Source organism: Penicillium psychrosexuale, assembly GCF_028828465.1.
Source record: "Penicillium psychrosexuale strain IBT 29551 chromosome Unknown utg000004l, whole genome shotgun sequence".
Classification (NCBI taxonomy): domain Eukaryota; kingdom Fungi; phylum Ascomycota; class Eurotiomycetes; order Eurotiales; family Aspergillaceae; genus Penicillium; species Penicillium psychrosexuale.
In genome coordinates, this window is record NW_026643189.1 from 6,308,288 (window position 1) to 6,323,225 (window position 14,938).

Genomic DNA, 14,938 nt, shown 5'->3' on the forward strand with positions numbered 1-14,938 from the left:
GTACATACTTCCAAAGATCTAATGACTACCGCGACAATGGGTATAGTCGTTTTCCAATTCCCCAAAAAATCAAAACCTCAAATCAACGCCATGTATGTTACAAGATTTATACAATGTGATAAATGCACGCACGCGTGAATCTGGATCTGGATCTAGATCAAAGCCTGGCCACGGAACATGCCCTCGCGAACCTCACGGACAACGTCCTTGCGGTCCTTCTTGCCCACCAGGACAACACCACGACCACGCTTGCCCATACGACCGAGACGGCCTAGTCGGTGGATAAAGTCGATGGTCGTGTGCGGCACATGGTAGAGAATTACTGTCTTCACTGCCAGGGTATCAATACCACGGGAGGCGATATCGGTAGTGACAAGAACCTTTGTATCGGGAAGGCGGCGAATGGGCTCTTGGCGCTCAGGGAGTTCGAAGGGAATGCTTCCGGCGGCGCGGTTCTTCTTCTTATTAATCATGATCTCCTCCGCAGTCGGTGGAAGCTTAACCTCTGTGAACTGCGAGAGGGTCTCTTGTTGCTTCCGGGAATCGGTGTCGCGAGATAGCGAGACAGCATCAATGCCCTTGGATTGCAGGAAACTAGCGACCTCATCGGCTTCCTCACGTTCGTTGACGAACACGATGATCTTCTTAACCTTCGGCTCCATGTACGCATTGAGCGGTCCCCATGTCTCGGTGTGTTCGTGTCTATCTCCTGCCTTGCCGATTGACCAGATGACATCAGCACAGGCAAGGTTTCGATTTCCGCGGTATGGCTCCTTCTCAATGTCCACGACACCTAGCTGTACGCGACGGGGAATGGCGTGTAGGTTCGGGGTCGTCAGGCGCTGCAGATCAGGGAAGCGCTTGCGCAGCTGGTTGTCGAGACTGCGGGGGATGGTGGCGGAGCAGAGAATCAACTTTTTGAGTGACGGAGCAACCTTGGCAATGATTTCGGACGTTGTCGGGATGAACGAGCGGTCCATTAGGGAGTCGGCCTCGTCGAGTACAAGGTGAGTGACTCGGCTGAGGATATTGGGATTCGATCTCGCAACAGAGCTCAAAAGGTGAGGAGTTGAAACTAGAATATCGATGCCGGCGGGGTGGAATAGGGTGTTCTTGATCCGGCGGGGAGTGAAAGTTGATGAGATTTCGCCAGAGCGGTACTTGACAGTATGGGCCAACTCCTTGAGCTGCGATCCAACTTGAGATACCAATTCGGAGGTAGGAACGAGGATGATGGCCCGAGGACGAGCGGCGTTTGTCATTGGCGGCTCCTCGGGATCCAGATCGAACGCCTTGTTCTTCATTCTCTCCTCCCGCTCTCGCGTCTTTTGTTCCTCGAGGACTTTCTCCTCCTCTATATCGAGGACTTCAGCACGCTTGATAGCATCAACAATTGGAAGCAAGTATGCGAGAGTCTTTCCCGAACCAGTCTCTGCTGCCAGGAGATACTGGTCAAAATTGTATTCTTCTTCATCTTCATTCGCCTTGTTCACTTTCTTCTTCTTCTTGGATTCATCCAGTAACAATTCGGGAATCGCGAGTCTTTGAATGGGTGTGGGGGTAACATCAGTTAGACCGGCCAGAGCCTGGGCGAATATTGACTGTCGAACTGCGGGAAGGAGAGGGAAGTGGTCGAAACTAGTGATGTCGGCAAGTCGAGCTTTTATAGCGGAACGTCGACCATAAGGCACAGCTGTCAACGTTGTCTGCATCTTCAAAGCTCTGTACAATGGGCTCTCCTTCTTTTCCATCTTGCCCTCCTCCCCTGAACGCTTGAGGGCCGCCTGTGATCGTGTGCGTGGTGTGTCTCGAATCCGTGCCTGGGTCTGGTTCATCGAGGCAAAGGGACCGGCCCGTTCCCGTCGTGGCTTGTTAGGAGATGGAAGAGATGGTTTGGAAACAGTAGGCGACAGGGCCATCCGAGCAGCCTTGCGACGCAATCGAACGGTGGCCATGCCTCGTGTGGTCTGCCATGACGTCGGAAGAATCGACGGGGCGAGCAGGGTCGCCTTAGTTTGACATAGAAAACATATCGAAGAGCGAACTGGCAGAGGCATTCTACCTAATTAAAACCGATAAGATGCGCGGAAGTGGGAAACGCTGAATGATCGAAGAGGAAAGGCCAGAACAGGTTCAGATGTTTTTTTTCCGCGATGATAAGACGCCATTCCTTTCTCAGACTAGCGCAGATCATAAACTTTGGTATATGATCAGGTGACTAAAATGCTGACTCAGTACATCATAAACATGTTTGTTGATGTTTGTTTGCGATACTGGTCTCAGTAATCCAACACTCTTCATATTTTCTGTTGTTCTAAATCTGTGCGACTATTCGTCTCAGAAACTAAAACCAATAGCTCAAGGTAATCTGTCATATTACTGAGAGAAGTTATTTCTAGGTAACTCATATCTATAACTACGGAATATATAATTGCCTAGATCCATCCAAATTCCTCACTAGATACATATTAAGAGCGGACTCACCCCGCGGCTTGCTCTCGGGTGAGTTCATATATCCGGATTCAGCATGCTACTACAGACCTCAAAGCCACAATAGTCTGGTGGATGCTAGAGGGGTTGACAAGGAAGTGGCCTGTCGTGGCTTTTGTTTTCGTCTAAGTTCATATCTGCGTGTGAGCTTTGCCTGCACCTTGGGAGTCTCTAGTAACTCCTGCCTTGGATTGAGCTCTACAGATATACCTCCCCTATTTTAAAGCCCTCCACGTCTACCCTATTGGTGAAGATATTTGCTGCCATTCAAATCTCACACATTTTACAAGGTGGTCTTGACATATAATCGATGGTGACTTGTTAGAAAGAGGAAACAATATATCAAATTCTAGCTGTGCTTGACATTTGAATAGTTGGACTCTATAAGAAACTCCGATACCAAAATTCGAGTTTTCTTACATATTCAATCTTATGCTATATTTAGGTACTTTTAACAGTTGAAGGTGGTAGGTGCATGTTGACATCGAAAACGATCCGCGAGGCTATTCTACTTGTAGGCTAGCGCCGATCGGAGGCACCTGACGCAATGTCACGGGATGCTGAAACAATCGCGCCGTTGCCATGACGACTCCCGCAACAACAGTTTCTTGCTTGGGGTAACAATCCACTTGAATCCATGGGAGAGACATATCAAGCTTCGTTGTTTCTGCTACTCTTCTGAATAACCTCTTTCTTTGTCTCTGTCGCTCTTCCCTGCTAATTTTTTTCTCTTTGGGAGTTTGCATTCGTATCCCTTCGTTATCCCTTCCCCTTTTTTTCGGCCTTGGTTTGACACCTAGACACCCAACTTGGGTTTGTTTTGGTACCTTCGCTTTGCCGCAGCATTCTTGCCACGATCGACACGGCCTTTACGCCTTTGCAGCGAATATATCAGGACTCGCTGGCAACTATTTCCCACGCGACTCCTGGTGATTAAAAACGTATGGTACCTGATCTCTGGGCGAGTTTGCCTTACGTCCTTCGTCATCAGTCGTGAACCCATTCGCTGATCAGGACTTGGTGAATAAACACTGACACATTATAGACACCTGTCTTAGTCTTGTATTACGATTGCACACTTCGCATCCTGAGTCACTAGCAAACCCAACGTCAATATGGCTAAGGGACCTGGTCAACGGCCACTCTCCGAAGTGAGCCCCATGGCCCAGAGGCGCAATTCGCCTAGCTGGAATCAAGTTACCAAGGTACTGTCAACGCGATGCTTTGCATGTGGTAAAGCACGCTAACATCCTAGCAGATGCCACACGGCGAATCGCCTGCATACGATGTCTCGTCTCTGAATAACAATGCCTCCCCACGCCTGTTTTGGAAAGGTCGGGACTCCCCATCGCCGTTCCCAAAGGGAGCCGAGAATAAAGCGCCATACGATCCAGAGGGGTGTTATTTCCCCTCAAAGCGCCCGTCTCTCGAAAACTTGAAACGCGTGTCGAAGGTCAAAAATAACAACAAGTTCTTCGAAGGTGGTCAAGAATATGACCCGGCTTCAGTAGTCTTTCCCCAGAGACCATTAGGCTCGCAGAGGTCTCCGCAACGGAACAGCCAAATGAATGTTACGAAGTCCCAAGTCGACGAAGATACCAGCCAAATGTCTCGCCCGTCATCCTCGAGCAAAGACCAAGCATCGCCAAGCAAGTCCTCGCTATCTAAAGGTAGTCGGTATGGCAAGGGATTCGATCCCCAGAACGATATTTGGACCGAATATGGCAGTGCTGGACATCGACATGCAAAGAGTGTCACTTTCGATCACGCCCCCCTCAAATCAACGAATATGAAATGACAACACCGGATCTCTCCTCAGTTGCATCTGAGTCACGTGAGAACAGCTACGAGTCCGAAGAAGAGGGGGATCTTAGTTTTGAGGCCGAGTCATCGATTGAGCGTGATGATAGCTTTGACGCCTCGCTGGAAGATGCTGAGAAAACTCCTGTTGTGTTGCCCGAAGACTGGCGTTTTATGAGCCCAACAAACAGTGATAGCGATCCTTTCATCGAAGACGTTGAAGAAGACAGCGCCGATGAGCGACCTATTTCACGTGAAGGAGGATCTTCTCAGCACACACGCGTCGAGTCGCTGGACTCAAATGGCGAGCGACGTCCCCTCCCGCCTTTGCCATCGGTCAATCGCATGTCTGGCGCGCGTCCGTCCTCGGCTGATAAGCTCGCTGCCGCTTTTGAGATCGGCAGCGCGGGACAGCGTGTGCTTCCTACACCTCCAGCTCCTGCCGCATATACAAAGTCTGATATCCCCGGCGCTGGGTCCATAGAGGAGAGACTCCGTCTCATGATGCTGCAGGAGAGAGATGATGATGAGACACATGATGACCACGCCGAGAGTATCGAGGAAACCTTGGAGCTTCCTAGAGCAGATGAAACGCTTGCATCGAAAGATGATACTTACGCAGATGATGCCAAGGATAACTTCTTTTCTCCACCTCGCATTTCTCGCGACTCAATCTTGCGAGGAATCCGCAAAGGTGATAGTTATGAGGATGACAGCTCCGATGCCTCTTCTCAAATTGCTTCCAGCCCCCAACGTTATGACCATTATGACCCTGATGTTCCCATTCCATCCACGGAGACCGACGATGATGACTCCTCAAGTGTAATCATTAAAGAGGAAGAGCGCGATGAAGACCTTTACTCTATTACGGATTATTATCAGAGCAGGTCAGACAACAGCTTGTCGTCCCGTGACCAACGGGCCAAGTACGATGAGGCCAGCAATTACTCGCTACGCTCTGCTGCCGAAGCCGCCGATCGCGAACACGCTGGGCATGATAGCCATGAACAAGAATCTGGACAGACTACCCCCAATGCTGAAACCCACACCGACGCCGAAAAGCCCGCACAGCCAAACGAGGGTGCCCAGGAATACAAAGAGCCAAACGCCCCTCAAAACCAGTCCTTCGATATGGCATCTATCCGTCAGTCTCTCGCACGCCCTCTTACCCCCGAGATGCACCAGGACCAAGCTTCCGAAGCGTCTACTCCAGACTCTGTCATTCGTCATCCGATCGAACACGACAATGACGAAGAGGACGAAGAAGAGGACGACGACGAAGAAGAAGAAGAGGAAGAGGAAGACGCAGAGGGGGAAGAGGAGTTAGAGCCGGAACATGATGAGAGCTCATCTGATGAGTCTGTTCCTGACCCCGTCGCAACAATCCGAGCTCCTGGTGCTGGCCTCAAGACCAGGCCCTCACTGACCCCTGCGGATATCCAGTCGATGGCTGCCACCCGCCGTCAGATCAGTGGCCAACACGCTCTACCCACTCCTTCATTGACTAAGCAGATCTCCAACGACTCAAACTCGTCGGATCCCGAACATGAAAATATTGACTTGCCACCAAAGCTGGGGCCCGCAGCTCTTGCCCAGCGACAAAGTAGTTGTTTGAAACTCGACATTCCCTTCAGTATCCAGGAAGAAAGCCTTGGATTTGGACTGGACAAGGAGTTTGATCGTGTCATTGAATCCCAAAAGGTTGCATTCCACCTTGCCCTTTCCCAAAGCCCTAGTTCCATTCTGCCTTCCCAGGCAATAGGACACAAGGATCCCGCGACCCCAGGAATTAGTGCACACCCCGCTGACTCTCCTACCCCCAAACAGAGAGGATACCTCATGAGACAGAACACGAAAGTCATCATTGCCAGCAGTCGTAACGAAGAAGAAGCAATGCCTTCTGCCGAACACACTGCCCAAGATCCGCACGGTACACGTTCCGCTGGATCTTCTCCACGCAAGGCGAGCCAACAGACCTGGACCACAGTCCCTTGGAATGGCTCAGCGCGACGCCCAAGTATCAAGTCTGCCACCGGTATCCCGAAGAAAAAGCCCGTCCCTGGCATAGGTGGAGTCCCACCTCTCCCTGGACAGCCCAGCAATGTTCAGGAAGCTCCCGCCACCATTGAAGAGAACGAGCCAACCATCTCCGAATCGTTCGAAGATGGAGAAGAGCGAGGTCGTTTATTTGTGAAGGTCATAGGCCTCAAATATTGTGACCTTCCTCTCCCACGGGGTAAGACCCTATCATAGTACCGACTGCAATTGACTGTTACTAACCGAACCGTAGGTGAACGATCGTATTTTGCACTGACCCTGGATAACGGACTGCACTGTGTTACCACCTCCTGGTTGGAGATGGGCAAGTCAGCTCCAATTGGACAAGAGTTTGAGCTCATCGTCCAGAATGACCTTGAGTTCCAGTTGACCTTGCAAATGAAGATTGACGAGAGCAAATTCCAAACCCAAGAACCCGCATCATCGCCATCACGCCAAAAGGCATCGGCCCTCAGCCGTGTATTTGCATCCCCACGTCGGCGCAAGGAGCTTGACATTAAGCAACAAATGCAGTCGCAGCAACAGAAGGCCAAGGACGTTAATGCTCCCGTATACGAACGGCTTCGAAACTTGGTTGCACGTGATGGTAGCTTTGGCCGCGCCTATGTGGCTTTAAGCGACCACGAGCAGCAGGCCTTTGGCCGTCCCCACATTGTTGATGTTGCTTGCTTCAACGAATGGGCCGTTGAGGAACAGATGAGCAGCATCAAGAGCAAGAAGAGTGCGACTAGCATTAATACGCAGCGTCGACCACCTTATAAGATTGGAAAGTTGGAAGTGCAACTTCTATTTGTGCCTAAGCCCAAAGGTAGCAAGGATGAAGACATGCCGAAGAGCATGAATGCCTGTATTCGTGAATTGCGCGATGCAGAGAGTGTTGCAGCTCGCTGCTGGGAAGGGTTCCTTTCCCAACAGGGCGGAGATTGTCCTGTAAGTGCTTACGAAGTCTTCTATCGTCGATTTAAAACTAATCCATCACAATAGTACTGGCGCCGTCGCTTCTTTAAGCTTCAAGGATCCAAGTTAACGGCCTTCCACGAAACAACGCGCCAACCTCGTGCTACCATCAATCTAGCCAAGGCCTCCAAGCTCATTGACGATCGATCCTCTTTACTTCAAAAGGAGACCAACACGAAGGGCGGTACCCGTCGGAAGTCTGCATTCGCCGAGGAAGAGGATGGCTACATGTTTGTTGAAGAGGGATTCCGCATCCGTTTTGGTAATGGTGAAGTGATTGACTTCTATGCGGATAGCCCCGCAGATAAGGAGGGCTGGCTTCGAGTCATGTCTGAAGCTGTTGGGAAGGGCTCTAGCTCCGGCAATGGTGCACTCAAACCCTGGGCTGATCTTGTGCTCAAGCGTGAGCGTAGCGTGAAAGCCAGCAATCAGACTGCCCCTCGTCGTCCGCCCACTGGGATTCCCACAGCACCTGCCTCACTGCCATCTCCTGTTCGGAGCCGAAACAGTGCCATGATGGCACCTCCTCCATCTTCTGCGGGATCTGGGGCGCCGGCGCCTCAATCCTCACGTCCTCGACACAAGCACACTCATTCTCAACCCGAGATGGGTACTGCCGAAGCACGTCGGCAGAAAACCCGCTCTCTCATGTTCTAAGCAAGACTCCAAAAACGAGGAGTACTCTAACGCAGAACATTTTTCACTTCTCCTGTGCATGATGTCAGTTGTCACAATAACTACTACACTTTTTTTTATTTGTCTTTCCGAGGTCTTTCTCCTGTTTCATGTCAATTCTCCTTTTTTTGCTTCCGATTTGCGATGACAGTCATTGGCTTTTTTTTGTGCATTTCCTTCCGCTGGTGCTGGTGTATGGTGCGACTCGTTGACTTTTCTTTCGCTCTGTCAAATTATCTTTTCTTATGAATTGTTGCGGAATGGCACATGCAAATATGGCAACTGTACGATTCAAGACCTCATAGCACGCACAAACGATTTCCTTTTGACTTCTTGTGCTTTCGCTGTACGCTCATGACGCATAACCTTCTCTTAACTTTGTTCTTTTCTTTTCAAAACTCCATAATTCTCCTACAAATTTCATTTTTGTTGATGTTGAATACCCTCGGGATTTTCTCTTGAAAAACTAAAACTCTTCAAAACATTAGACAAACTCGAGAGTCCAAAGGTCGCCCAGTCGATTATTTGATTCTCCAAGTCCCCCATGAACCACAATACTGCCATTATCAAGGACATCACCATCGAACCAACCCCGTGGGTCTGGGCGCTCATCTCCCTGAGCCTCAACCTTGGTCCATAGCTTGGTCTCCACATCAAATAACCACACATCGCCCAACATCTTTCCGGCACCCTGATGTCCCAAGGAACTAGGATCCTGCTCACCAAATAGGGTAACCAAGTACACACGGCCAGAAACAACAACAGGAAGCAAGGCTGCCACACTTCGCGGCGATGGTCCAGTCACACCATCCGAAACAAACGAGTGCGAGCTCCACAGATTGGTTTCAGGCTCATACACATCTACTCTGCCACCCTGCTCCCGCTCCCCATCAAACCCATTCATCCGATACAACCTACCCTGGGCAAATGCAATAGAGGTTCCACCGCGTGGTGGATCCGGCGCCGAAGCAAGTTCCGTCCACTGCTTCTGGGATACACTGAATGCCCACAGATCCGATAGACGGCCCTTCTCCGGACAGCCCGCGTGGATAAACACGGTGTCTTTGCCGTCGCTGGCTGTGCAGTGGTAGCTGCGCGCTGCCGGGATGGAGGACGAGTTTGCGTCGGACGGTGATAGGAATGACCATTCGTCTGAGGCGGGGTTGAATTCCCAAATAGCGCCACTTTCTTCTACCGGTGCCATTGCTGCGCCTCCGCGTCCGGAAAATAGGTAGATTTTGCCATTGAGGGTTGCCGAGGCGGTCCCGACTCGCGGTGAAGGGGATTTGTCGGTGGATGGCTTGGTAGATAGGGTTGCGGCTATGGGATTTGTTAGTTGTATGCGCTGGTATCAGATTTGGATTTTTTGTAGAAATAGGAGACTCACGACGTCCAAGTGAAACAATGTGAACGTTATTGTCTCTCGGCTCTCGTGGCCGCAACTCCCCGCCAAAGATGTAAACCTGTCCGTCAATGACGGAGACTACTTGGGACGATCGCTGTAAGACCTCAGCCTCGACGACTTTGGTCCATTTTGCTTGGATGACTGCCATGGTGATGGGGTTGGATAATATGAATCACAGGGATTCTAAAATAGACCAAGACTCTGGGGATGCTTGTTTGAATATAAAGTGATCCTATTAGCCCCCGCTTGGATTTATTAAATGCTGAGGCTGTGATCTGATGCGGATGAAAGACTGCCGAGGGGGAGGGGAAAGACGGCGTTGCTTTTGACTTTGTTGGGCGGAGGACCTTGGTGGCCATGCTAAGTCGTTTTCTAGAACTGCGAGGAAGATTAGCGATAAATATCTATACAAAGACAAGTCCTCTATCACTAGGAGTGTGGTTTATGCTGTTTACTTAATATCTTTATAAACGCATCTCATTGGAGTAACGTATTTCCCAAGCGAGCCGGCCACAAAACACCATAGTAAATGTGTCAGAATCTAGGATGAATACTGTCATTTTTCATCCCTGATACAGGCTGGTTTTCTGCAACCAACTCAGTGGTTTTTCGCCCGAAAAACATCCTTTCATTTTGTTTTGTTTGTTTTGATTACTAAGTTGTCCACAAGATTGTCATGTTTTAGGACTATTGTCATTTTTAGAGAGTTAGAGAATTTATTGAGATTTTTCTGCCACATATACACTCGCCTTACCACCGTTTTTCCGTCAAAATGCGATATATTCCACATTTATATCTCAACAACCATGTTTTCATTTTATCTCCTTGTTTGTCGATAGTCATCGATAAGGCTTACTACCACTATATATCAATATCAAAGAGAGCAGAAGGCTATTTTGTGACCATTTCAAAAATTACCGGAAATTACGTTGCTAAAAGCTAGAAATATATATCACGTAACCACAAAGGCATCAATCTTTTTTAAACTCCCTAAAGATACTAGATATGACCCAAAAAGCAATACTCTACAAGGAAATCTCCATATAGACTACCGTTGTTGATATATCAAGGTGTAATTTACCGCATTTACTATGTGTTTTGGGGTGGCCGGCTGGCTTGGGTGGCCGGCTCGCTTGGGAAATACGTTATAAGCCACGTGATTACTAGATGGGTTTCATATCACACCTACCCTATGTCTACTCTGTGTCTACCCTGTGTCTACCCAGAAAGAAATGCAATCAACTACAATAGAATGAATGCTTGGTTAAATATTTCCAATCTCGTTTTTCGTATATTCGATATCGAGTGGCGTCATCTCAACCACCGAATGATCTTCCGGGGAATGCGAGATTACAAATGGCATATGCACGTCAATTAATAATATGATTCCATCTGTTGTATTAGCTAGTTATTTACTGCAGGGCTTACCAGTTGATTTGATTCTTGTATCCCTCAAAGCTATGCATTTATCAGCATTCTCCATGTCATACGAATATTGCGTGCTGTATTCTGACAAATAGAACTCACCCCGCAAACAGCTATATAAAGAACTATCTATCATATGTTCCAAGCTCCATTAAATTCCAACGCAAATAACTCACTATGGCTTCTGCAGCTGTTCAACTTCCTGGTTCTCACGGCCCTCTGCTCTCAGAAAATCCCAGAGTCCCAGTCTCCGAAAAGCCTCACCATGTCCAGGCTACACTCAACTTCTACAAAGAGAACGAGGATGGCTCTCCCCCGGCACCAACATATGTTGGCAAACCAGAGACTTATGATCGACCGGTGGTTCCTCTCGTGGCCACCATCCACGATATTAGTGGCCATGAGCTGGACTACAAGCTAGACAGCCATGGATTCCAGCTTTACTATCACGAAAGCCAAGAGAAAGACTTCCTAGACGATGAGAAGATCAAGAGAGAATATTACCCGGAAACAGAACAACTGCTAAAAGACGCGTATGCACTCCTGAAACCCTCAACGTCACTTTCAAATGAAACTAACAATAACCTACATAGCACGGGTGCCTCTCGTATCTTCATCTTCGACCATACCATCCGACGGGCCCAAACTGATAGATCCATTACTACCCAGCTCCGCGGACCTGTGCAGCGCGTACACATCGATCAATCCTACACTGCGTCCAAAAACAGAGTCTCCCACCATCTCCCAGACGAGGCACCCGAGCTCCTCAAGGGCCGATACCAGATCATCAACGTCTGGCGTCCGATCAAAACCATCCTGAAGGATCCATTGGCGGTGGCGGATGCACACTCAGTCCCAGATAGTGACCTTGTTCCCATCGGGCTCATATACCCGGACCGCGAAGGTGAGACATACGCCGTCAAGCCCGATCCGAATATCAAGTGGTATTACCGCTATGGGCAGACTCCAGACCTGGTGACACTTATCAAATGTTTTGATTCCAAGGTTGATGGAAGAGCTCGTCGTGTGCCCCATACTGCTTTTGTTAACCCGGAAACGGAGCATGAAGCGGGAAGAGAGAGTATTGAAGTGCGGGCATTGGTCTTCCATCCTGATGATCGTGACTAGGTTGAACCTCCAGTGGAGTTGATGGGTTGTTGTCTGTGTACTGATTTCGTATTGCTTTGGAAAGCCCAGATTGTTAACTAGTGCTGATCTATTGACTTATGAATTTGACGAATTGCTACCTATGAATATTTTGCCAGTTTCTTTTGTATAAACAAGTATAATCTAAGACAAGTCTTGTACCGATATAGCGGATCGCAGGGCTTAATCGACATCCCGGAGATCAACCTTGTTCTGGAAACTAGCAAGTGATATTAATCAGACTATCAATGAAAAGGCTCTATACAATTATTAAACATGGTCTAAGCTATAAATACAAATGCAAAATGCAATATATCCAGTCCCCAGGGTACCTTATTTCGCAATGGCCTGCTTCCATGAGCTGGAAATTTTATTCCAATATTGTTCAGGATGAAGTCTCATATGACCGACATGTGGCGAGCCCTCAAACATCTCAAGATCAGCCGAATAGCCTAATGTCCTGGCATGGGCGACATTCTCCTCCAAATCCTTGTAACCAATAATCTCATCTTCCTTGGAGTAAAGGTAAACCCTGCTCGAACCGGCCGCGATGCAAGACTTATCATTTATGATCCCATCCGCCCAAACGCCCGAAGACACAGAACCGCTCAAGAGTTGCCGCAGGAAATTCGCCCAGAGGAAAACATACCACAGACCATGTGTGATAATGAACGGCCAAGGGAAGAACTTGGCCGTGCCGACCGCCATGGCACGCGACCACCGGGTAACCTGAGATGTGAAGTCTAGACTTCCAGGCGTGGAATCTAGCACTAAGAGCTCGTGGGGGAATGGCTTGTCTGTTCCATAGCGTCGCTGATACGCGACGACGATGGAGGCAGTGAAAATGGCGCCTGTATTTGACATGGCATGCAGAAGAAGGCGCTCCTTTTCGTTTCCGCTGCCGGTTGGCGTGGGGAAGACGGTGTCGACGACCGGCATCATGGCCTGGACTCTGGCTTCCTCTGGTTGGTTGGTGGCCTGGAAGGTAGTCGATAGGATAACGATGATCCGCGCGGATGGGTAGAGCTCATGGTAGCCGTCGGAATATTTGGTAACGTGTTTCGGCATGCCGTCGCCCCAGCCGGAAATGATAATCGTTGTTGGCTCGTCGGCTGGGGCTGGCTTGGCCTTCTCGTGACCATTGCGAAAGTATACTCGATCAGATATCGGGGTGAAGCCCGGGAATGGAATGGGTTTTGGAACCATTGTGAAAGTATGGGCTGCGGAGTAATACCTGCACAAGGGGATAGCTTTGATCTAACTTTAATTCAAAAGTGTGACAGGTTGTTGAAGTCTTTGTTGGCCCGGTCTTGTTATATGCCAGTGTTCTTAAAAAAAAAAAAAAAAGAAGAAAGACAAGAAAATCTGCTCCAGTGGCCAGTCGCCTAATGTGGAAGTTATCCCGGTGCAGGAGAGATAGCATTGGTCGAACAACAACGGTTGGGACTATTTGATCTCTAGCACCAATCTTTTTATGGCATGTGGATCGTTGGGAAGAACATAAAGGACTTGGCGAATGAAATGTTCTGGATACCTCGGCAATTGCCCTATTGGGCATATGATTTACGCCTGAGGAATAAAATGATGGGAAAGAATAGGAGGAATAGGAGATATTCAATTCAGTCTTGAATTTAGGTATTTGTAGAGATACATTGTTAGACTCGACTCGAGAATTATGAAAAGTGCAAGAGCAGTCGATCTCTTTTTATACAATCTATATCCCAGATCTATGCATAACTCTCATCTCCACCCAGAAGGGCCGATGTACATAAATCCCGACCGAACCGAAGTTCGGAGACTAGGCCATCGGGACCCTACATAGGCGTCCTTCCCACCTCCTCACTTCGGAATGGCACACCAAAGAGTGCAATCCCATGGCCCAACTGCCGTGCACATTATCAAAGTAGGAGCGTCACGCGCTAAGAAGCACCGAGCGACATCTTCAGGCCCACGTCTCAGTACAATAAGCGCTGCCCGACCAGCTTCGCAATCCAATGACCTATGTCAAGGTGCATGCTATTATTTGACCATTCTCCGTCGTCTTGCCTGACTCGAACATTGTCGTGGCACAGAGGTATGCCACCCGCATGAATTATTGGAAGTCAGGCTTGGAGTACAGATTTGAATGGTAAGGCCAAAATTCCGGAGGCTTAGGCTTTCCCCGAACACCAACTGATTCACAGTGATAATCTCAATAAAAGGGCAAATTGAGATGAATAGTTAGCACTTTCTGGCTCTTCCACAGCTTGTTTTTCATCCGCGTTCAAGCCCAATTTGAATATCCTCTCAGCTACGAGGGGCGCCGATCAGTGAACTACCAACTGACCTCGGATTAGTGCACTCACCGCTAAATCAAACTTTTGGGCTTTTCCTTTGCTGCACATCTCTAATTCAACGAAGAGATCATCTAATACCTTTGAATTGGACACTTCATGCCGAATTCCGCAATGGCAAAATCGAGCTCAGATATCTTCATGAGCATCAAACCCGAGCACATGGGCAATATCGCCTCTGGCGCGAAGAACCATGAATACCGTGGTTACCTACTCCCGCAGAAGGTCCACCGCATCTGGTTCTATACCACTCTCCCCGTCAAGCAAATCGCGTTTGTCGCTCGTATATCCCCAGGGAAAATTCCAGGCGAGGTCCCGGAAGACGGCGGGATTGGCAATACGGACTTCAACGCGGGTATGAAGAAGTCCAAGTATGGCTACGCAATAGTCAAGCTGTGGATGTTGAAGCATCCTATCAGCTTGGAGAAGGCTATCTTGGAAGGGTTCTTGAAAGGTGCACCGCAAAAGTATTGTTGGGTGCCAATCAGTCTTTTACGGCGCTATCCACTGGATAAACCGCCTCACTGATCTTGAATACATCGGAGCTCTCGGCGGAGGAGAAGAAGAAAGCCCACGAAAATAAATTGGAGAATTAACATGTTTGGGTAAACACTGATGCAGGCCACATCACACAGCCTAGGGATGACAC

The 14,938-nt window shown here is 48.9% G+C and overlaps 6 protein-coding genes across 6 annotated transcripts; 3 read left to right on the top strand and 3 right to left on the bottom strand.

The window, feature by feature from the left end:
- Window positions 1-152: 152 nt before the first annotated feature.
- On the bottom strand, window positions 153-1,955 carry mrh4 (ATP-dependent RNA helicase MRH4; the record flags this gene model as incomplete). The annotated part of the gene is made up of 1 exon (XM_057189209.1): window positions 153-1,955. The coding sequence occupies one exon, from the start codon at window positions 1,953-1,955 to the stop codon at window positions 153-155; it is 1,803 nt and encodes a 600-aa protein (XP_057040912.1).
- Window positions 1,956-3,605: 1,650 nt separating this feature from the next.
- bud4 (uncharacterized protein) lies at window positions 3,606-7,962 on the top strand (the record flags this gene model as incomplete). Its single annotated transcript, XM_057189210.1, has 5 exons — window positions 3,606-3,695; window positions 3,749-4,241; window positions 4,310-6,526; window positions 6,581-7,278; window positions 7,333-7,962. 5 exons carry the CDS (start codon window positions 3,606-3,608, stop codon window positions 7,960-7,962), a joined length of 4,128 nt encoding a protein of 1,375 aa, XP_057040913.1.
- A 502-nt stretch (window positions 7,963-8,464) lies between these two features.
- On the bottom strand, window positions 8,465-9,533 carry N7518_008284 (Kelch repeat protein; the record flags this gene model as incomplete). The annotated part of the gene is made up of 2 exons (XM_057189211.1): window positions 8,465-9,300; window positions 9,368-9,533. 2 exons carry the CDS (start codon window positions 9,531-9,533, stop codon window positions 8,465-8,467), a joined length of 1,002 nt encoding a protein of 333 aa, XP_057040914.1.
- Window positions 9,534-10,987: 1,454 nt separating this feature from the next.
- On the top strand, window positions 10,988-11,938 carry N7518_008285 (uncharacterized protein; the record flags this gene model as incomplete). The annotated part of the gene is made up of 2 exons (XM_057189212.1): window positions 10,988-11,343; window positions 11,404-11,938. The coding sequence occupies 2 exons, from the start codon at window positions 10,988-10,990 to the stop codon at window positions 11,936-11,938; spliced, it is 891 nt and encodes a 296-aa protein (XP_057040915.1).
- Window positions 11,939-12,289: 351 nt separating this feature from the next.
- Window positions 12,290-13,162, bottom strand: N7518_008286 (TMEM53 family protein; the record flags this gene model as incomplete). Its single annotated transcript, XM_057189213.1, has 1 exon — window positions 12,290-13,162. One exon carries the CDS (start codon window positions 13,160-13,162, stop codon window positions 12,290-12,292), a length of 873 nt encoding a protein of 290 aa, XP_057040916.1.
- Window positions 13,163-14,403: 1,241 nt separating this feature from the next.
- N7518_008287 (uncharacterized protein) lies at window positions 14,404-14,817 on the top strand (the record flags this gene model as incomplete). Its single annotated transcript, XM_057189214.1, has 1 exon — window positions 14,404-14,817. One exon carries the CDS (start codon window positions 14,404-14,406, stop codon window positions 14,815-14,817), a length of 414 nt encoding a protein of 137 aa, XP_057040917.1.
- Window positions 14,818-14,938: the final 121 nt, after the last annotated feature.